We start from the raw sequence: 19,068 nt of genomic DNA, 5'->3' as shown, positions 1-19,068 counted from the left end.
TCTAGGAGCATGACAAGTTTCTACTCGACAACCAAGGAATGCGGTAGAGTGTGAACTGCAAGTTTCTACTCGACAATCAAAGAAGCAACAAAACTGGTTGAAAGATATTTGGGAGATGGGGTAAAAAGTTTCAAAACATCCAATTTAAGTGGACTAACAAAAGAGGTTCAAATGCATGTGCGGACTGGCTTGCGAAACAAGCAATACCGAATCAGTAAGTTTTTTATTATTATGATTTATTACCCAATGTAATTCATAATGCTTTTACAGCTGATTACTTCGATGATTAATATAAAGTATTTCGTTGGAAAAAAAAACAAATGTCCATGGGAGGAAACAAAGGGGTTTATCTCAAGGTCTGGGCTTGTGCAGACGAGGCCTGTTGCAGAAGATCCGGCCGTTGGCCCTCATGACTGCCGCTACAGCCACACTGATACCCGTCCATACCAATGAGAAAAACAAGTGCCTGTAATCACTCCCAGCTGCACCAAAAAGACACCATTTTTTTTTCTCAGCCTTCTATGGCCATTACTATTCCTACTCCAAATCAAGAGAACAGGCGTACCTCGTTTCACAGACATTGTTGCAAACCATAAACTGATCAGAACCACAGCCAAAGCCACTGGAAAGTTCTGAGGAATCAGAGGTATTTTGATATTAGACCAGAGTATATATACATTATATAGATATATATATATATATAATTAAATATTCTTAGATATCTTAAGCTAATGATTTTGCTTACGGCTACAGCCTCAAGACCTCCCTTTCGAGGCACAGGAGCCATGTCTCGGCTCACAGCAACTATATAGTGTCCTTGCACAAGATCAATCGCATCCTTTTATACCCAACCAAGACTATCAACAGTCAGTACAAGTTTGAGTTACAAAGTGTACAAGCTATGGTTAGAACCACCAACCTGCTTAGTTCCATCAGCAAAGTTGTTCAGGTAGTAGCGTGCGAGGGCATTCCAGCCATCATTAAGGACCCCTTGAACAGTCCTTCGACCATACCTTAAAATTAAATTAAGCCAGTTTGCGTGTGTTTAGTGAAAAAATTTAGATGACAACACTCTTCTCTTGGGTACACTATTTTATTAATAGATTTGCGGCCTACCTGACAAAATCTCCTTTAAGTGCAGGAGTGCCGGAGTACTGAATGCTAATGTCATCACCGTGATTAGCCCATACTGAAGGCAATACACAAGCAACCAACATGTAAGTTAATTTTATTCACTAGAGCAAAAACCAGATCTCTTGTACGAGAATTATTAGCTACTAACATATTTTATAGCGCTCGTCAAAATTTAGATGCGAGCTTATAGCTTCTTCGGCGCCAAAAACACCAATCCTTCTGAGTTGAAGTTCCAGCATCTTGCGGCCTATCATGCTCTGCATTGTATACCTTTGGGATAAGCACAGAGATAATAATCTAACAAAGAGAAAAAGAGACTATCATATTGTTATTAAAACTAGCCTGCGTGACATTAGTACGGTCTAAGCAATCTATGCAGTTAGTGCGCACAATACCAGACTGCTCCTTCATTTTCTCACCCTTTTCGTTCAACAAAAAGTACCTATGATCAAACATTAGTTTATGTTAATTCCATAAAACTCCCAAGACTAAAATGCGATCGAGGAGTGGGAATAAATACCCGTTTTTGTCGAGGAAATCCTCCATCTGCTCATACAGAATTGCTAAGCGCTCAAAGTGAATATGCCCACATATGTGATGAAAATCAAAGTGCAGGTATCTACAAGATCCAAGTGCATATATACCGAGTGAGTTTTGATAAGAATATATAATAATAGTGAAACATCTATATGTTCTTTTATCAGAGGAATGGAATGGATATATATACCTTACATCATCACCGTTGATGTGCTGCATAGCACCTGCAAACCTCTCGCTTAATCGCCCCTCACCTCCATGCTGAATAAGGAATTGAGGAATCAGAATTTCAAGTATACAAACAGCAAACGGAAGCAGTATCGCATCCAAAGCCCCACTCAAAAGGACATATGTATATTCACCTTATTGACAAGATCAACAGCCAAAACTGATCCATATTTTTTCCTGAGGTCCAGAAAGTGACGCTCAGCTATCCTCGCCTGCAATAGGAATTATCCCGACCAATGGATGTTACTTTAAAAAGTGGTAAACATACTAATTTAAAGGGCGTGAAACTAGAGATTACACTCACAGCTTCTTCAGGTTGGACAATCTCAAACTTGGGCTTGTAGGTCAGATCTACAATTTGATCCCACATAAAAGGCATGGATCCTCTAATCTGCGGAAAATGTAAAACGACGATAGGAGAATTAAAATTATGACATGACCAAAGACTTTGTAGAGGATAAGGGAATATATCATAATATCACCTGAACAAATGATGATGTGTATCCGTTCATGTGTACAATTTGCTCACTCTCCACAAAATTAGCAACATAACCATCAGGGTCAGCTCCTCTTCGCCACATGCGGGTACCTTGCAAAGCAAGACACAATCACAATCTATGTATAGCACCCGATAAAATAAAACAAGCTAGAGAGAAATGCATTTTACCATTTCTTCTGGTGCACCTCCTAGCAATCAGAGTAATGTCAACGATATCTCTTCCAATGGCTGTTTGAAAACTATGGAAACGTGTTAAGAGGTTAAGGAAATGTCTAAAATCATGATCGAGTAAGAAAAACTCATGATCCTGCAGAGGACTGAGATGGAAGAAAAGGAACTGATAGAATAAAGGATATTTCCTTGAATTACTGGAAGCAAGAACTGATCAAGCTACAAAATGAAAGACAGCAAAAGGTGATATTATTTTTGCAAACAGAGCAGTGAACTTAAAAAAAGGTAGCCAAGAATAATTCACTAACCTTATTATCGATAAGCACTTCTAACATATAATTGTTCCAAAGAAATCTAGGCTCAGCCTGCCATGAAGAAACAAAAAGTTAAATTTTCTGTCCATACACAAGCCAGCCAGGAAAGAATATTGTATGAACTAGTGTTCTACATGGGGGACACCTGTCTCCACAGAGGAAGCGACTTAGACTCATCCCCCAAATCATGCAAGCGCTGTGCACTGAAAGAAAATATATAAAACGTATAAGAAAAGAAGAAGCACACACATTGAATAGCAGAAACTGGGAACTGTTTTTGTGTTCAATCGTAGCATGAAAAGAAGAAGAATAACCTGAGAGTCAAGTTAATTTCATATGAAAAGTAGAGACCATTTGTCCTCTCTGCAACACTTAGCAGCCTAGAGAAGTCAGTCTCCACCTTTTTCTGCGGAATGCAGTACAAATGATTCTCATTGTTGCTTGCTGCTCATATAAATATACAAAATACAAGATGGAAGACGGAGTAGATCTCACCTGTTCTTCAGGCGAGTTTTTAAGTGAATGATCACAAGGAAGAACCTTGAGGGAATTAATTTTGAAAATAGGATGCCCCAGAAACGAGCCAACAGATTCGCTCTCTGTCACCACCACCAAGTATGATCCTGAAAATTAACCAAAATTTCTTTTGGCTTCATATCGAATGAAGATGAAGAGACATCCACAAAGACAAATCTTATAATAATAACCTGCCAGGAGCTTCAGCATCCCAACGACACCGAAAATAGAACGGATCTTAGGGACACGCAAAGAGTTGCATTCAGCGACTTGATCTGAAAACAAGGAAAGTAGCAGAGAGGAGCAGACATAAGATATCATTGCAAAGAGAAAAAGGAAAAGAAAGGCAAAGCCAAACCAATAAGCTTCATGGAGCCGTCAAGACGACTAATGTCCAAGCATGGAGCGGCCGAACCATCAGTCGGCTCGATAACGTACTGATCAGGGAACTCCCATAAACGCAAGCCAGAGTGTAATCTGTGCTTAGGAGGAGCCTCCATTGCCAATACAACACAGGAAGATTGGAATCAATCAATCAAAGACTGTCTGTAACAGAGAAATATGGAAAAAAGGAATACACCCACCCCCGAAGGTTGAGGCAGCAGTGACCCGTTCAAATTGATTCCGCCCAACCCGCCTTTTTTAACTGAACTTCTTTACCCCAAAAAAGAAACTCAAGTCCAAAGCTAATTTGCATTATTGCCTTTAACATTTATCTGATTATCAGCAAATTGATTTTAATGGCCCGACTCAATTCATTTTCTTTATAAAAAAAATAACATTTGGACAATGTGTTTTCTTCGCTTTTTAGTTCATTACATAAAACGAAGGACTTAAGAAAGAAAAAAAGACAAGTAATATATGTGAATCTTATAATCTTGGTGCAAAAAAGAATGTGATGTAGCTCTCGTCTCCAGTGTCCAGTGCCCACCAACCAAACTAGGAAAACGAGAATCTTGAGAAGAGGGACAGACCTGAACCTTCACTTGCCACACCACCTACACTCGCTTCCGTTGCTGTTGCTGTTGTCGTTGAGCTATGGTACGCTTGCTGACACTTCTGGATCTGCCATTTCCCTCACACATGGTTAGGTTTTTAACAACGTTAAAGATTCAGCAAGTTTCAAAGCTTAAGATTTAAACCTCCTCCGGACTGAACTGGAGCAACATTCCCACTACCGGAAGTAAAGCTTCCACTTCACCTGGCAAACATCACATTGTTATTTTTTTCCCTACATCAACAACTTTTTTATGTCTTCACAGCTTTGTTTTCTTTTGTTACCTGTTTCTAACAGCTTTAAAATTACATTCTTTAGGTATGTCATATCTACACCTTCTCTTTTCTGTTTTCTTTCCATCTCCCTCAACTCCGTTTTTAGCATGGCTTCCTGTCATCCCCCAAAGCTTGAACAAAGACAGCAAACGAAAAAGACTCTCCAAACTCTCGTGTAATCACATACCTGCTGACTGTGAAGCCGGTTCTCGCGCTCAAGCTCCTCGATTTCATCCTGATTTAGAATAAACAGTTCGTTAAATAAGTGATACATGGGTAGCAACAGTTTTGACTTATACATGGGTAGCAACAGTTTTGAATAGATGCGACTAATTCTAGTATACCTGAAGAGCTAAAATATGCCGCTGTGTCTGTGCCAATTCTTCTTCCCTCTGAGCTTGTTGCCTTGCCAATATCTTAAATTTTTGAATATTATGTGTTAGTGATTAGCTCTGAATCGTTACTTTTGAATGAGAATTAATGTTCTACAGTAAAGGTCAGTCTTTGCTTAGAAAAGCAGAAGGTTAACATTACAAACTCCTACCAGAATCTGGTGTTCTGCAGCAGACGTGCTCAAGTTAGATACATCCTCCTGTTTTGACTCTGAAACACCGTTTCAAGAAAATAACAGGTTAGCTAACGACAGATTCACTCATATGGAGAGCTCCTCTCTAAAATAAAATTAAATGGAAACAAAAAGAATCTCATATTACCTGTGTTGTTGTTCCCATAGTGGTGAACCTGAAATGGAGATTTGTTCCACTTAGTGCCACATGAAGAATGCAATATTCAGGTGAAAAAACGAAGGAAGCAGAAAATTTACGTACTACTGGTTTTGATTCCATAGATTTTCGAAGGTTTTTAATTTCATCCACAAGTCTGGATATCTCTCGATCCTTCTCCTCAATGAGTCTATCTGCAAGCTCACGTACTGATTCATGCTCCTCCTGCAGGTATGTCAGTTAAACAGCGAGCCTCACCAATTATTATTAGAAAGCCAGAGCAGGATAACTAAAACTGAACTACCTTCAGTCGCTTATTCCTCAGCTTAGCATCTTCAAGTTCCTTTTCTAGATCTTCTGCCGAAGATGCTTCATTTTGAGCCGTTAAAGCTTCACATCTTCCTGTATATTATTATAACCTTTTAGAAAGAGAATTTCAGTCTCCAAGAACCAAAGAAGAAAATCGAATTTTGATTTCACTCAATTACGTCGCCATGTTTCTTCTAAAACTCGAAGGTCTTCTTCCCACGCTTGTTTCTCCGCCTGATTGCGAGCAAAAGTGGAATCAAGCTTCAATTCAAGACTTTTGATCTGCTCGCTGGCATCTTTAAGTGCTCCAGCTCTGAAATAAATATGAAAAAGATCATCCGAGTTGTGAATCAGATGCTTGAAAAACATCACAAATCAATCCCCTGAGAACATTATTTTCAGTTGTGAAATATACCTTTCCTCAAGTTCTTTTTCAAGACTAGCTAAAGCACCCTGAAGATCTTGCCGTGCCTTATCCCTCTCTGAAGATACCAAATATACTTCCTTTTCAGCTTCCTGAAAAAATATAATTAGTTGGTAATAACGTCGATAACCATCTAATTAGCTCCATCTTACAATTCTGGATAACTTACCTTTAAAGCTTCCTCAAGAGATTTGATCTGTTCAGAGTCTTTAGCTGCAGCCAGCTCCATGTCCTTCTTTTGAAGAAGCGCGTGAGCACGGATCTTGTAAGAAGAAAATTCACTTTGGAGACGGTCGATCTGCAAAGAGTTACAAAACTCAATGTAGTTAAGGTGAGACAAGCTTCAGCAGAAGATTCCTTAAAGCTCACAAAGACTCTTTGATTCCGTGATGCTTCATGTTATGTGAATAACTAACACATCCGTTCTTACGCAAGCAAGGAACACTATCTCTCAAAAGAACAAGAAAAAAAAACCTATGTACCTCTTCTCTTGCACCTTTGAGTTCAGCATCTTTAGTGCTTAGCATCTGGGTCTGCATGGACATTTCAGACCCCAGCTGACCTGACCATTTATATGAATGAAATGTATATATTTTCATTGAAAACGTAACACATAGGTTTCATAGTTTCATGAACTCTGTAAATTACTTCTCATTTTAGCCACTTCGGTTTCGGCACGTAAGTAGTTGCTTTCAGCGATTTCCAGTTTAGATTTGAGAGCATCACATGAAGCTTCCCAAGACTCCTTTTCTTTTTCCTGGAGAAACAAAAAAAAGTTCATAACTTCCAAAGAATTACAACAGAAGAAAGTATTAAAGTTTATACGGCCAAAGAAACCGAAACTCCAAAAATGCTGTACGATGGCTAGTGACTGACGCCATAAATCATGTTTACAGATGTTTAACGCCCTAACATGTTCATTCCCTGGTTTAATCACTACTAGTAAATCTGCTAGAACCAAGATTAAACTCGATTGAATACTAGTACGTGAAACAAGTTCTTAGAATACAGGAATGAACAACAATGACAAACAGAGAGGAAAGAGTCCTAGGAATCCAAACATTCCACTTACATTCTCCGCTTTAAGGTGTGCAAGCTCTCCTTTAAGAGTTTCTGCAGCAGCCCTTAACCTTGCTGCTTCGCCAGTTGCAGCTGCCTCCATCTCTGCGATTTTTGATTCCTTCTCTGCAAGTAGTACCTAAAATACCGTGTAAAATAGAAATGTTTGGTGTGAAGAATTAATCACAGATTTCAAAATTACGAAACTTAGTACCAGGACTTAACCTGCAGGGTCGAAATGGTTTCGGCTGCTTTGTCCCTCTCAGATAGAGCATCCACGACCTGTGCTTCCAAACTCTCTAAGTTCTGTCAAAAACGCAGAGAGAAGAGAAGACCTTGGTTTATCATTATCTTACAATTAAAAAAGGCAATGGAGTCGCATAGCACATAAGAGGCAAGTACAGTTAGGCTGATGCTGACTACCTTTTGATGTTTGGCTGACAACTCAGTTACTGCAGCTTGCTTTCTCTCTTCAACGGCTTGTAATTGATTCTTCAGATCCTCCAGCACCTAAAAATGAAAGCAAGGAAGCATATGAAGCAGGGAGTATACACAGTCCTCTATCTGTCTCTTTCTACGAGTCTCTAGTTTACTGCAGTAAATGAAAGAGATGAGACCTGGTCCTTGTCGAGAAGTGACTGTTGCAACGTCTCAATCTTATTTTCTTTAGGCTGCAATGAGGCACGTAGTTCCTCGATAGTATCCCTGAGCCTGTGTATGGGAAGATAAGAGAAAAATGAAGTAGTCAAGAGTCTGAGAGGTAGGTAGAGAAAAAAATCAAATTGTTATATACTTGTTATTGGCACTTCTTAGTTGTTGCCTCTCCGCATCCATAGCTTTGAGTGCTTCATTAGCTTGTTGCCTAGTGCGCTCCAGGTCTTGCTGCATAGACGAGTGCTGCGAAGATGCTCGTTCAGCTGTTTCACTCACTTCCCGGAAACGAGCGTCAAGATCATCTTTTTCCTGAAGATAAGCAAGATATTTAAGTAAAAAAGTGTTCTTGGAAACTCAACAAGAAAGCATGAAGGATAATTAACCTTTTGGACTTCTTGAATGCGTTGTTTAGCCCTTTTGTGAAGCCTAGTGAATTTGGCGTCCAGGTCAGCGTACTTCTCTTCGCGCTCTTTGATCTCCTGCTCCAGTTTCTCCTGAGCTACACACACAGAAAAAAAGAAACAAGAGATGAAAATAAATAAAAATGCACAGATCCTGTTTTCTCAAATAATGGCAAAACCTTGGGAAAACTTGGTGGAGTATTCTTGAGCTCTTGCATCAGCCTCAGAGTAGGACTCCCTAAGATGCTCAAGAGCTTGCTCAGCCGCAACTCGAGTTTGTTTCTCTACATCGATTTCTCTACTCAATGATTCCACCCTTTCTTCAAGTTGTTTCACTTGAGATGACGAGTCCACCACTTCCGCTTGGTCCTTAAACTGGGATCTGAGGAAGTCGTTTTCTAATCTCAGTTCAGCAATCATTCGCAGTAACTCATCGTCGGAGTGAGGAGTGCCACCGTTTTCTTCTTCTCTCTCCTCGGCCATGGTTGGCAGAAGATGTCTCTGAATTTCAGAAAAGGAGGAGTGGAAATCGCAATTTCAATTGAATCAAACAATCAAAACAGAAGAGAAGAACTCAGGGATTTGATGGTGAAGGGAGAAGACAGGCTTACCACCGTTAGATGAGGGATCGGAGCACGAAGCAGCGAGGGATTGAAGCGTGCGATCGATCGCCTGGACTCTCAGTTAACGCGATTTGGATCTCTCAAACCAAGCTGAAAAGTGGACAAAACGACGCCGTTGCTTTCCGTCGACCAGTTTGTGAGAAACATAAAGCCCATTAAGCATGATTTTGTGAATCACAAAGCCCATTAATAATCAATACTATTAAATTAGGAACATGCCCAGTTGATAATAGTTGAATCCAACTTAAAATATAACTGTATTAAAACTTAACTGCATAATGTTATATAACTGCATGTAAATGAATATGTTTTAATGTCCTATTTTAAAGGGATAACCACTTTAAGTCCTATTTTAAAGGGATAATAACTTTAAATCATATTTCATATTTTAAATGACAACGTATATGGCAACAAAAAATTATAAAACTATATTTTTGTATTTTCTTCATTATTTGGTGTTTTAAAAAAAAAATAAACCCTTATATATACCAATACATGTGTAATACCAAAAAAAAAACCCTTAGACAATTGGTCATGTACCATAAAAATATAAACGTTTATAAAGGTTAAAATTAATGCTCGACATTAAAAATACAATTTTGTAGCCATATATTTTTGTTATTTTTTTTGTTATTGGGTGTTTAAATAAAAATTATTTTTAGAATTTTAACCTTTTATTTGATTAATATAACACATTATTTTATATAATTATGTATACAGTTACATTATTGACATCTCTTTCTATAATGATATGATAATTATTTCTCATAATTATAATAAACTTTGATATATTTTTTCAAAAATTATTATCACACTACAAAAACATAACTTACATCTCAGCCCAAGAAATTATGATTTATTCAACTAGACATTAATTTTTTCAAATTTTAAATATTTTACACATACATTAAATTTATCAATTAGCAAAGCACGTGAAGTTAAAAATAGGGTTTAACAGGATTTAAGTGGAATTTTAATACAAATAAATATTCATGTAAACTCAATTTGTTTGACGGGTTTTAAATAGGTTATTCGATTAAAAATATTTATTAAATGTGATTTTACTTAAAGTTATTGAAGACCATATTAACCCGTTTACATATATATATTTAACAGAATATATTAAAAATATAATTTTTCAAACATTTTTCAAAAAACATTGTTCGGTTTTCGGTGCGGATTGGGTTTGATATTGGTTTTTGGATATAACATTTTAAAAACCGTTCAAATATATACAAATATTAGATTTGATTTTGATAGAGTATTAGATTTTGATTTTTGGGTCGATTACGAATCGGATTTTTTTAATACAAATATTCTTGACTAACTATGTTAGATAACTATTAAGAAAATACAATATGTTGTAATCTTTATGAATAAAGTTTTAAAATAATTTCTGAAATGCATATGGTATGTATAGTTATGCAACTTGACATATTTAATATAATTACTAAAAATTATACTAAAGTAAATTAACATTAAACATAAATATGATTAATAAACATAAATATAAAAATTAAATCATTCAAAAAAAAGTTTAAAACAAAAATATATCCGCTCCAAAAATATACCCGTCCTAGGGGTCAAAATCTAGTTAGTTGTAAAGCTCAAGGTCCATTTAGCATGGTTTGTAAACACGTGGCCCAAGCGGGTGACCACGTGCGTTGACTTCCCCTTTCCCAAAAATGATAAATAATGAGTTTGATTGACATCCAGATCCGTAGTGTGTTTTCGGTCCAGTTATAATCAATGGCGGAGGGGGGAAACAGAGTCCCATCGTCGGTGTCGGTCATAGACGCCCACGAACTTCTTCAAGCCGGCCACCGCTATTTGGACGTCAGGTAAGTAGGCCGCCAGCCTTTTCTCCTTTCACCTTTCACTTTTTATTTCCACCGACATAGAGAGATAACACTTGTTAATTGTATTGTATGATGATAGGACTCCAGAAGAGTTCAGCCAGGGACATGCCACTGGGGCCATCAACGTTCCTTACATGAACCGAGGAAATTTCATCGCTTTCTGTAATTTTTTCTTCTTTTTTTGTTGTTGAAGAGTCATGTTCGTCTGTATTTACTTTCCCGACTGCAAAAAAAAAATGCAGGGATGTCAAAGAATCCAAACTTCTTGGAACAAGTCTCCTCCCATTTCGGAAAAGGTGATGAGGTCCTTGTGGGTTGCCAGAGCGGGGGAAGATCTTTGAGAGCCACGGCTGAGCTTCTTGATGCTGTAACCCATCATCCCAACAAAAAAACTCTTTCTAACTTTGAAGCTTTAACTTGTGTGTTTTAGACTAGTTTTAATACTATTTCGGAATTAACTGCAGGGTTTCACGGGAGTCAAAGATATCTCCGGTGGCTATTCTGCCTGGGCCCAGAATGGTCTTCCTACACAAGACTGAGTGATGACTCACCGGTCACCGGTCACCACCATCTTGTTTCAGAATCTTATGTCTTTTTCTTTGAAATAAATACATCAGGAGAGTGTTTTCCAGGTGTAAAATGAACTACTTTCTCTCTATTATTGTGTGCTTGCTCATATTACAGCTGTTGTACCCACGACTTATGTATACAGGAGTTCAGTGTTGTTTTGATTGCATCGAAATGTCTTAATGCATATATGTCCGCTTCTCTTGAGACATCGTATTTACCAATTCATTCAAAGTAGAAACTCACATACACTGAAGAAAAGAAATGAATTCAGCGTCTTCTTACATTTACATTTTTTTACACTTTACCTCAGATATTCATTCTATCTTTGGTCTACTTTTTAGCTTCTTCATAATACCATCAACCAGCGCCTTCATCTAAACTTACTACATGCAATAGGGATACCGTCAACAATCTAAGCGCATCTTATATTTCTCCTGAGTCCTCTCCATACCCTTTTCATCACACTTGCATTCTTTTAACCCAAGCCTTTATCTACATCCATTTCCTTTTCTTCCTCCTATTCTTTCCCTAGTCGTAGCTCTCAGGAGTTGCTAAACCCTCGTATACAACTGAGCTGCAATCAAACCGACTCCAATTATCAACGTCAGCTTTCATTATTGCTTCTCAATTGGGGAGTTCATATATCTACTCACCTCGAGTTCTGAAGCTTCTTCAACCGGTCTCTCCACATCGCTACATCCCAGGAAAAAAAATAAATATTGAGGAGTTTGCAAAGCACATTGAACACACATGACATAGAGCAGAGTAAGTATATACCTGCATCGATGTACCGCTCCTCTTTAGACGCCAAGTTCATATTCCTCACTAGTTTAAGCTCCTCCGATATGGGATCTGGTCCCTCTGGAGCGCTGTACAAGAAGAGACCACAATGTGGTTAGCAACTGTAAGAGAATCACACATAGTAGTAATAACCCACGGGGAAACTAGACAAGCTAAAAAAAACCTGTCAAGGATAACATTAAAAATGGGCTTTGTGCTCTTCGGTCTGCCTCCATAACCAATCTTGATAGCATCTTCCAGGACAATTGTTTTATTCACGTATATCGGAGCCTGTGACATGACAAACCAAAAACAGATTACTATTTTGAGGGAAAAGAGAGCCAGAAAGCAAAAACAGTAATCAGATAACTGTTTCAGTACATACCTGGCATGCTCTTGCAACGTTGATGGCGTCTGATGGCCGTGAATCAATGCATATAACATCATCGTCTCCTGGCTGCCATGACAGATGGTTAACACTAAGGCATAAATACTTCTCTTTTTTAAAAACATTTCGGATGTTTGTACTCTTTTTTTCAAGTTACCTTGCCGAGATATAGGCTTGCATAGTAAGTGTTGAAAACTCTACTTGTAAGCTTTACCATTTTAACCTGTCAATGATACAGTTACAATTCGTTAACTAAGTGGAAACGAGCTATATGAAAGTTAAAAAAAAGAGGTAACATGGAACGATGATGTACTTGATGCCCAAGTCTGTCGACAAGAGAAGACACAAAGTGGAACTGATCAGGGCATTCCTAAAAACAGAAAACAGTGTTAAATTAAAACTGCAAAAACATCAAAAAGGATATGATGATGATGATAATGATAATGATACCTCAATGTGGCCTTGGAGTGGAGATACGTCTAATAGTGTCTCAACAGCAGCATCCCCAACAATAAGGGGAAGCAAGTAGTCGCCATCACAAGAGATCTTGAGAAAAATAGTAGGGTGCTTGAATTGGCGAAGGAATCCAAGTCCAATAGGCAAAACGCCAACCCTGGATTCACTCGCTCTCACCGCAAAAGGTGGGAGATGCCTTGATGCTTCCCAAATCGAATCTTCCCGGAATCCATTTCTCCTCATTTTGTAATGCATACTTGTCTCTGTTATAGACAAATATTTTTTAAATAGCCCATAACAAATTTTTTTTTTGAATTATACAGAGGTATCAACTGATTCAGACTAGTCACGTGTTGCCACTGTCCGTCCTCTTTCCTGGCGATACCGAAATGCTAATTTCCCAGTGGCCCGAAATGTTAATTTCCCAGTGGCCGGGATTCGAAACCAGCGGAGCCCATAACAATTTGGTTTCATCATAACAAGATTAAATAAATAACAACTTATTGAGACCTTAGACCTAAACAACAACCACAATCATTTGCAAAGTGCTAAGAGAGCCGCATTGAGATGATACCTGCGACGAGGACAGAGGCTTGGAGAAACTCGAGATCGGGATCCCCGAGGCCGGATCGGGAGGTGGAGCAACAAATAGGAGATAGCTTAGGGGAGCGGCGAGAGCGTAGCGATCTGAGATTCAATTTCAATGGGATGCAGCAGCGGAAGGAAGAGGAGGGAGATGAGAGCGAGGCTGTGTAGGCCGTGAAGTCGGAGGAGGAGGAGAAGATTCCCAGATCGGAGGAAGGAACAGATGAAAAAGCAACTCCTGGCATTGTGGGTGGTTGTTGTTGAGAGAGAGAGAGGAAGGAAGAAAAAGTGAAGCAGAGCACAAAAGTAGAATGAGAATGGGGAGAAAAAGAAACAATGATGGAGAGAAGAAGACGAACGACTCTTTGATATTTGCTATTTTATCTTTTAATGTGAACCCAAGGAGATAAGGTTTATGACTCTGCTTTATTTAATTAATAATCAAACTCTCCGAGATATTACAACAGCACGTGGGGTCTCTCTCTTCCTTCTCTCATCTTTTACCTTTAGGTTAGAAGTTAGACCGATGATGTTGAAAGTTAAATAATAGAACTGGAATATACTAATCAGATCAGTGTTGATGTGCCTTTTGTTTATGTAGAGACTGTAACAGTAATAACACGTGAATAAATGTCGACAGTATCTCCACTCTCCCGGCCTTTGAATAATTTTACATGATGTCAAAACAAAACAAAAGAAAATTACATGTGTCTACTCTATTAAAATGAGCTGTTGCTGTTGAAGGTGTTAGCCCCATCAACTACATCAGGTCGCATGACGTTGATATTTTCGAAAGTCGGATGCGGGAAGCCAGGTATGATCAGAGAGTGGTGGAATCCGGGGACGAAAAATGACAGTGAAGAATATGAAAGACCTTATGTAAGAATCTCGGAAAAGATTATAGAACAAATGGTGGTTAGAAAGGTTTTGATTCCAGTAATGGCGGTGTATCGATGTTTGTAAATCATGGAAAGTGAAATGTGTTTTTGCAAATATATTGAAGTGAGAGGGATATGTTCGAAGCCATTTGGGGGATGAGAGGACTCGATGCATCGGAAGCAGGAAACAACTTCGTTAGCAAAAGATGCAATGAGTTTATCTGGAAGAGCAAATATGGTTGAGAAAATGTCTTCAAAACCAAAGTTTTCAAGCCAAAACCATGTAGCCATGACAAGGAGTGATTCATATGGTAATCTTGAAAACTGTAAGACCAGTTTAGAGAATATCACCCTCTGTCGGGCCCGGTAAGTGTGTAGTTGGTCTAGTGTGGGAGGTGACATGACTAGTTTGTGATGGGGAAGAATGTGAAATTGACTGGTAGATATAATGTCATCCTATTCGTTTTATACACATATGAAAGTGATATTTATGTAACAAATTATTTTGAGCCATTGAATGCAAATATTTAATTATTATTTTTTTCTCTTTTTTTTTGGGAGAACAAATTTAGTTATCTTATCTAACCAATACTTTGTGGTAGTTTTAAATAGCAGTTACAAATAAATTGAAAGCGACCATTTTCTTAGTTAGTTTTGTTACAATATTCAATGTTGACTATTACATATAAATTTTCACTCCATTCTGACATGATTATTTTGGAGTTAATTTAACATTTGGCATTGAGTGCTAATCTATACTATTTAAACAGAAGGATGGCAATGCCTTTAATTTTTTTAATATTTACAATGGTATATCATTACTTATTTTCTGAATATTTATTTAATTAAATTCTACTGTAAAACTAAACATTTAAAACTAACAATACCCTAATTATACATTGCAGCCCTTTTTCTTCTGCCCTCTTCACTTTGCTCTCTTTTCCGTTAATCTATTGAAATAGATCTGAAATAGCTCTTCCATCATTAAACTTATGGGCTAAACATCATTAAAGATCCTTTTTCTCTAAAATAATCCCATCGATCAGAGAAAATATCATCAAGAATCAAGAACATCCGTTTTTAAGGAAAGGAGGGATATAAATAAATAAAAAACTCTGTTGAATGGCTGTGGAGCTGGAACATCTAAAAAAGAGGATGAAAGCGATCAAGAGGTAACTGATTTCGATTTCACAGCATCTTATTATGGATTATGGTATTACGAAACTTATGTCATAGAACCATCAAGAAAGTTTAAATTGTTATTCCTCAAGAATCTTGTTTTTTTTTTCTGCTCTGACAATTAAACTTTTGTCTCTTTGTATTTTTTTAAATTGTTAACTTTTAAATTTTAAATTGTTATTCCTCGAGAATCTTAATTTTTTTTTCTGCTCTAACAATTAAACTTTTGTCTCTTTGTTTTTTAATATCTGTGGATTGTGTTGCGCACAGTCAATACTAATTTTATTATTACTACTAAACCAAATGGTGGAAGATGATGGCTGCAACTGAAATGATTTTTTTTTTGAATTAAAATGATATGGAATGATTGGTTCTATTAATTCCACATTTTTTTTCTTTTGTTTACCATTAATGAAATAGAATAATCATTTCATCAATTCCATAAATAAATAGAAAAAAAACAAAGAAAACGATTTCATAACAAATTTGTTCATGAATAAATGGAATGGATCGATTCCATTTTTATATTCTATTTCTGTTAATCAATTTATCTTTATCCACTAATTAAAATATTTTTATTCTATAAATTAAAATGTTATGGAATGATTGATTATATTAATTCCACAACTTTCTATCGTTTACCATGAATAAAATAGAACATTCATTTCATAAATTCCATAAATAAATAGATAAATACAAATAAAATGATTTCATAACAAATTTGTTCATGAATAAATTGAATGAATCAATTCTATTTTTATATTCTATTTATGTTAATCCATTTATTTTTATTCCACCAATTCAACTATTTGTATTTTTGAATTAAAATGATATAGAATGACTGATTCTATTATTTTCACAAAATTTTCTACCTTTTACCATAAATGAAATAGAATAGTCATTTCATGAAATCCATAAATATAAATACAAAAAATTATTCCATAACAAATTTGTTCATGAATCAACGGAATGGACCGACTCCATTTTTATACTCCATTTCTGTTAATCCATTTATTTTTGTTCCACTAGTTCAAATATTTGTTTACCAGTTACAAGAGAATTTTTTTCAACATTTACCAATAATTATGACATGTTATTTATTTTATATTGTAATATATGCATTTTAAAAGGATAAAAACTAGTGCACGCAAACTACATGTTAGTGGTCCAGTGGTTAAACTCAACATGGGAAGTCATGGGTTCGAGTGCCGCTGGGAGGTGATTATCTTGAAGGACCTTCGGGCCCAATACGGAGAAGCCTGCTAATGTGTGGCCACTAGTGGGATTAACATGGGATGATCACCAGCCCTCCTGGATGCCTCGGCGGGCTCCCCGTCTAAGCTCCAGTGGACGGTCATTGGCGCTAGTCGGATCCTCTCGAGGCTCCGGATACCAGGATCATCAAAAAAAAAAAACTAGTGCATGCATAAATTATGAGTAAGAAATTTGAATTTAGTAAATATCTGCCAATTCATGTTCAAGTTAATATTTTACCATATATAGTTTTGTGACATTTTATTATACAGTTTAATTGTTTTCACGTAAATACTAACACAAAACAAAACTATTATATGAAATATACAATTATATACTTTTTAACAAGCTTTGAAGAAAATTAAATTGAAAAGTAATCTGATAGTGTATTCTTTTGAAATTGTTTTTAATTTGATAATATACTTACAATATGGTACTCGGGAAATTATTCCTTCAAATCGATAGAACTAGATAAAATTCTGACTAATCGCCTAATCAAAAGTGAATTATAAGCTCGATAAAAAAAGAGGATGTGTTCATGCACAATATAGTGTTGTGTTATACTTGCTTTAAAGTAAATTTGCAGTGACATTCAGCGGTAAATTATGTGAAAAGATATTCCATTCATAATGAGAAAGTCCAAATTAAATAGATAAGCATAAGGCATTACATATGTTTTTTATTATTAAATTATAACATAAAGATAAAGATGAAAAAAAAAACTTAAGACTTTCTTTCAACTTTTAGGTGAATCAAGTACGTCTGTCCTTCTTCTCGTTGTATTTACGAGCCCTAATGTGTTTACCATTGATCCGAAACTTTTGGATCTTCTCACCTTCTAGTATGCGATCCACAGTAACAACCGAGTCCAAAACCAGCTTTGCAAACAGTGGTTGTTGCTGAACATTATTACACGCAATTATGTTAGGTGAACTTACGCAGTCTCCTCGCATGTAAACGCCTACCACACACTTTTCTCCAAATCTGTTGGTGAAAAGCTCCTTAACTTCGGCCTGCGACACAGGAAAGCCACGAGAAAACGTTATAAACATCGTTCGGTCATTCTCACTTTCCATGCAGTGATCGTTCCACTCCCAAAGACCCTTTGGGAAGAGGAATGAGCTGTTGCTGTTGAATGTGTTAGCCCCATCAACTACATCAGGTCGCATGACGTTGATATTTCCGAAAGTTGGATGCGGGAAGCCAGGTATGATCAGAGAGTCGTTTAATCCAGGGACGGAAAATGGTGGGGAAGAATATGGAAGAACTTGTGTAAGAATGTCGGAAAAAATTCTAGAACAAATGGTGGTTAGAAAGGTTTTGATTCCAGCAATGGCGGTGTATCGATGTTTGTAAATCATGGGAAGTGAGATGTGTTTTTGTAAATATCTTGAAGTGAGAGGGATCTGATCGAAGCCATTTGGGGGATGAGCGAACTCGATACATCGGAAGCAAGAAACAGCTTCGTTAGCAAAAGATGCAATGAGTTGATCTGGAAGAGCAAAGATGGTTGAGAAAATTTCTTCAAAACCAAAGTTTTCAAGCCAAAACCATGTAGCCATGACAAGGAGTGATTCAGATGGTGATCTTGAAAACTGTAGGACCAGTTTAGAGAATATCACCCTCTCGTCGGCATGGTAAGTGTGTAGTTGGTCTAGTGTGGGAGGTGACATGACTGGTTTGTGATGGAGAAGAATGTGAAAATGACTGGTAGATATAATGTCATCCTACTCGTTTTATACGCGTATGAAAATGACATTTATGTAAAAAGGATATTTTGAGCCAATAAATGCAAATATTTGGTTATCTTATTATTTTTTTCTCTTTTTGAGGGGGGGGGGGGGGGGGGGGGGGGGGGGGGAATTTAGTTATCTTATCTAACTAATGCTTTGTGGTAGTTTTAAGTAGTAGTTACAAAAAAATTGAAAGCAACCATTTTCTTAGTTGGTTTTGTTATAGTATTTGATGTTGACTTTTACATATAATTTTTTACTCCATTCTGACATGATTCTTTTGGAGTTAATTTGACATTTGGCATTGAGTGCTAATCTTTACTATTAAAACAGAGAGATGATTATGCCCTTAATTTTTTAAATATTTACAATGGTATATCATTACTCATTTTCTGAATATTTATTTAATTAAATTCTACTGTAAAACTAAACATTTAAAACTAACAATATCCTAATTATACATCACAACCCTTTTTCTTCTGCCCTTTTCACTTCGCTCTCTTTTCCGTTAATCTATTGGAAT

At 36.9% G+C, this 19,068-nt stretch overlaps 5 protein-coding genes and 1 pseudogene across 7 annotated transcripts; 1 reads left to right on the top strand and 5 right to left on the bottom strand.

The window, feature by feature from the left end:
- Nucleotides 1-204: 204 nt before the first annotated feature.
- Nucleotides 205-4,123, bottom strand: LOC106392231 (phosphoinositide phosphatase SAC6). Its single transcript, XM_013833032.3, has 20 exons — nucleotides 3,758-4,123; nucleotides 3,591-3,674; nucleotides 3,379-3,506; nucleotides 3,198-3,289; nucleotides 3,029-3,086; nucleotides 2,878-2,934; nucleotides 2,755-2,788; nucleotides 2,567-2,647; nucleotides 2,382-2,488; nucleotides 2,204-2,290; nucleotides 2,034-2,111; nucleotides 1,862-1,932; nucleotides 1,655-1,753; nucleotides 1,477-1,576; nucleotides 1,283-1,391; nucleotides 1,117-1,189; nucleotides 920-1,013; nucleotides 746-838; nucleotides 566-632; nucleotides 205-482 (listed from the first exon to the last, which is right to left on the bottom strand). Exons 1-20 carry the CDS (start codon nucleotides 3,897-3,899, stop codon nucleotides 352-354), a joined length of 1,785 nt encoding a protein of 594 aa, XP_013688486.2. The 5' UTR covers nucleotides 3,900-4,123; the 3' UTR covers nucleotides 205-351.
- Nucleotides 4,124-4,140: 17 nt separating this feature from the next.
- On the bottom strand, nucleotides 4,141-9,032 carry LOC106392229 (protein GRIP). Its single transcript, XM_013833030.3, has 22 exons — nucleotides 8,852-9,032; nucleotides 8,420-8,741; nucleotides 8,223-8,338; nucleotides 7,979-8,148; nucleotides 7,803-7,896; nucleotides 7,609-7,695; nucleotides 7,411-7,491; nucleotides 7,199-7,324; nucleotides 6,775-6,883; nucleotides 6,609-6,688; nucleotides 6,296-6,424; nucleotides 6,118-6,218; nucleotides 5,882-6,015; nucleotides 5,698-5,795; nucleotides 5,499-5,618; nucleotides 5,385-5,412; nucleotides 5,216-5,274; nucleotides 5,016-5,087; nucleotides 4,859-4,906; nucleotides 4,681-4,786; nucleotides 4,542-4,600; nucleotides 4,141-4,464 (listed from the first exon to the last, which is right to left on the bottom strand). The coding sequence occupies exons 2-22, from the start codon at nucleotides 8,721-8,723 to the stop codon at nucleotides 4,339-4,341; spliced, it is 2,247 nt and encodes a 748-aa protein (XP_013688484.2). The 5' UTR covers nucleotides 8,724-8,741; nucleotides 8,852-9,032; the 3' UTR covers nucleotides 4,141-4,338.
- Nucleotides 9,033-10,490: 1,458 nt separating this feature from the next.
- Nucleotides 10,491-11,458, top strand: LOC125577776 (thiosulfate sulfurtransferase 16, chloroplastic-like). Of its 2 annotated transcripts, none has more exons than XM_048739574.1 (4): nucleotides 10,491-10,704; nucleotides 10,802-10,884; nucleotides 10,965-11,089; nucleotides 11,187-11,458. In XM_048739574.1, exons 1-4 carry the CDS (start codon nucleotides 10,613-10,615, stop codon nucleotides 11,259-11,261), a joined length of 375 nt encoding a protein of 124 aa, XP_048595531.1. In that variant the 5' UTR covers nucleotides 10,491-10,612; the 3' UTR covers nucleotides 11,262-11,458. The 2 variants fall into 2 exon arrangements, with proteins under 2 accessions (XP_048595531.1, XP_048595532.1); XM_048739575.1 differs by having other exon boundaries at nucleotides 10,492-10,704; nucleotides 10,802-10,866.
- A 34-nt stretch (nucleotides 11,459-11,492) lies between these two features.
- Nucleotides 11,493-13,896, bottom strand: LOC106362746 (bifunctional nuclease 2-like). Of its 2 annotated transcripts, none has more exons than XM_048739573.1 (9): nucleotides 13,491-13,896; nucleotides 12,911-13,179; nucleotides 12,774-12,830; nucleotides 12,618-12,683; nucleotides 12,458-12,529; nucleotides 12,257-12,363; nucleotides 12,070-12,161; nucleotides 11,946-11,985; nucleotides 11,493-11,861 (listed from the first exon to the last, which is right to left on the bottom strand). In XM_048739573.1, the coding sequence occupies exons 1-9, from the start codon at nucleotides 13,744-13,746 to the stop codon at nucleotides 11,834-11,836; spliced, it is 987 nt and encodes a 328-aa protein (XP_048595530.1). In that variant the 5' UTR covers nucleotides 13,747-13,896; the 3' UTR covers nucleotides 11,493-11,833. The 2 variants fall into 2 exon arrangements, with proteins under 2 accessions (XP_048595530.1, XP_048595529.1); XM_048739572.1 differs by having other exon boundaries at nucleotides 11,493-11,866; nucleotides 13,491-13,892.
- Nucleotides 13,897-14,220: 324 nt separating this feature from the next.
- On the bottom strand, nucleotides 14,221-14,781 carry LOC106362747 (annotated as a pseudogene).
- Nucleotides 14,782-17,564: 2,783 nt separating this feature from the next.
- LOC106362748 lies at nucleotides 17,565-18,653 on the bottom strand. Its single transcript, XM_013802597.3, has one exon. The coding sequence runs from the start codon at nucleotides 18,483-18,485 to the stop codon at nucleotides 17,565-17,567; it is 921 nt and encodes a 306-aa protein (XP_013658051.2). The 5' UTR covers nucleotides 18,486-18,653.
- Between the last annotated feature and the right edge of the window lie 415 nt (nucleotides 18,654-19,068).

Source organism: Brassica napus, chromosome A9 (assembly GCF_020379485.1).
Source record: "Brassica napus cultivar Da-Ae chromosome A9, Da-Ae, whole genome shotgun sequence".
NCBI lineage: Eukaryota > Viridiplantae > Streptophyta > Magnoliopsida > Brassicales > Brassicaceae > Brassica > Brassica napus.
Note: the sequence above shows the minus strand (reverse complement) of the source record. Positions and strands in the feature narration are given on the sequence as shown.

Coding starts and splice junctions, on each gene's coding strand:
- LOC106362746 (XM_048739572.1), bottom strand. CDS start 13,746: ATGCCAGGAGTTGCTTTTTCATCTGTTCCTTCCTCCGATCTGGGAATC. Junction 12,831..12,910: donor CACTCCAAGGCCACATTGAG/GTATCATTATCA, acceptor TTCTGTTTTTAG/GAATGCCCTGATCAGTTCCA. Junction 12,530..12,617: donor CAAGCCTATATCTCGGCAAG/GTAACTTGAAAA, acceptor CTGTCATGGCAG/CCAGGAGACGATGATGTTAT.
- LOC106362748 (XM_013802597.3), bottom strand. CDS start 18,485: ATGTCACCTCCCACACTAGACCAACTACACACTTACCATGCCGACGAG.
- LOC106392229 (XM_013833030.3), bottom strand. CDS start 8,723: ATGGCCGAGGAGAGAGAAGAAGAAAACGGTGGCACTCCTCACTCCGAC. Junction 7,696..7,802: donor CACTTCTCGACAAGGACCAG/GTCTCATCTCTT, acceptor TTTCATTTTTAG/GTGCTGGAGGATCTGAAGAA. Junction 5,796..5,881: donor TTTAGAAGAAACATGGCGAC/GTAATTGAGTGA, acceptor AATAATATACAG/GAAGATGTGAAGCTTTAACG.
- LOC106392231 (XM_013833032.3), bottom strand. CDS start 3,899: ATGGAGGCTCCTCCTAAGCACAGATTACACTCTGGCTTGCGTTTATGG. Junction 3,290..3,378: donor AAAACTCGCCTGAAGAACAG/GTGAGATCTACT, acceptor TGCATTCCGCAG/AAAAAGGTGGAGACTGACTT. Junction 633..745: donor GAGGTCTTGAGGCTGTAGCC/GTAAGCAAAATC, acceptor CTGATTCCTCAG/AACTTTCCAGTGGCTTTGGC.
- LOC125577776 (XM_048739574.1), top strand. CDS start 10,613: ATGGCGGAGGGGGGAAACAGAGTCCCATCGTCGGTGTCGGTCATAGAC. Junction 10,705..10,801: donor CACCGCTATTTGGACGTCAG/GTAAGTAGGCCG, acceptor GTATGATGATAG/GACTCCAGAAGAGTTCAGCC. Junction 11,090..11,186: donor CGGCTGAGCTTCTTGATGCT/GTAACCCATCAT, acceptor AATTAACTGCAG/GGTTTCACGGGAGTCAAAGA.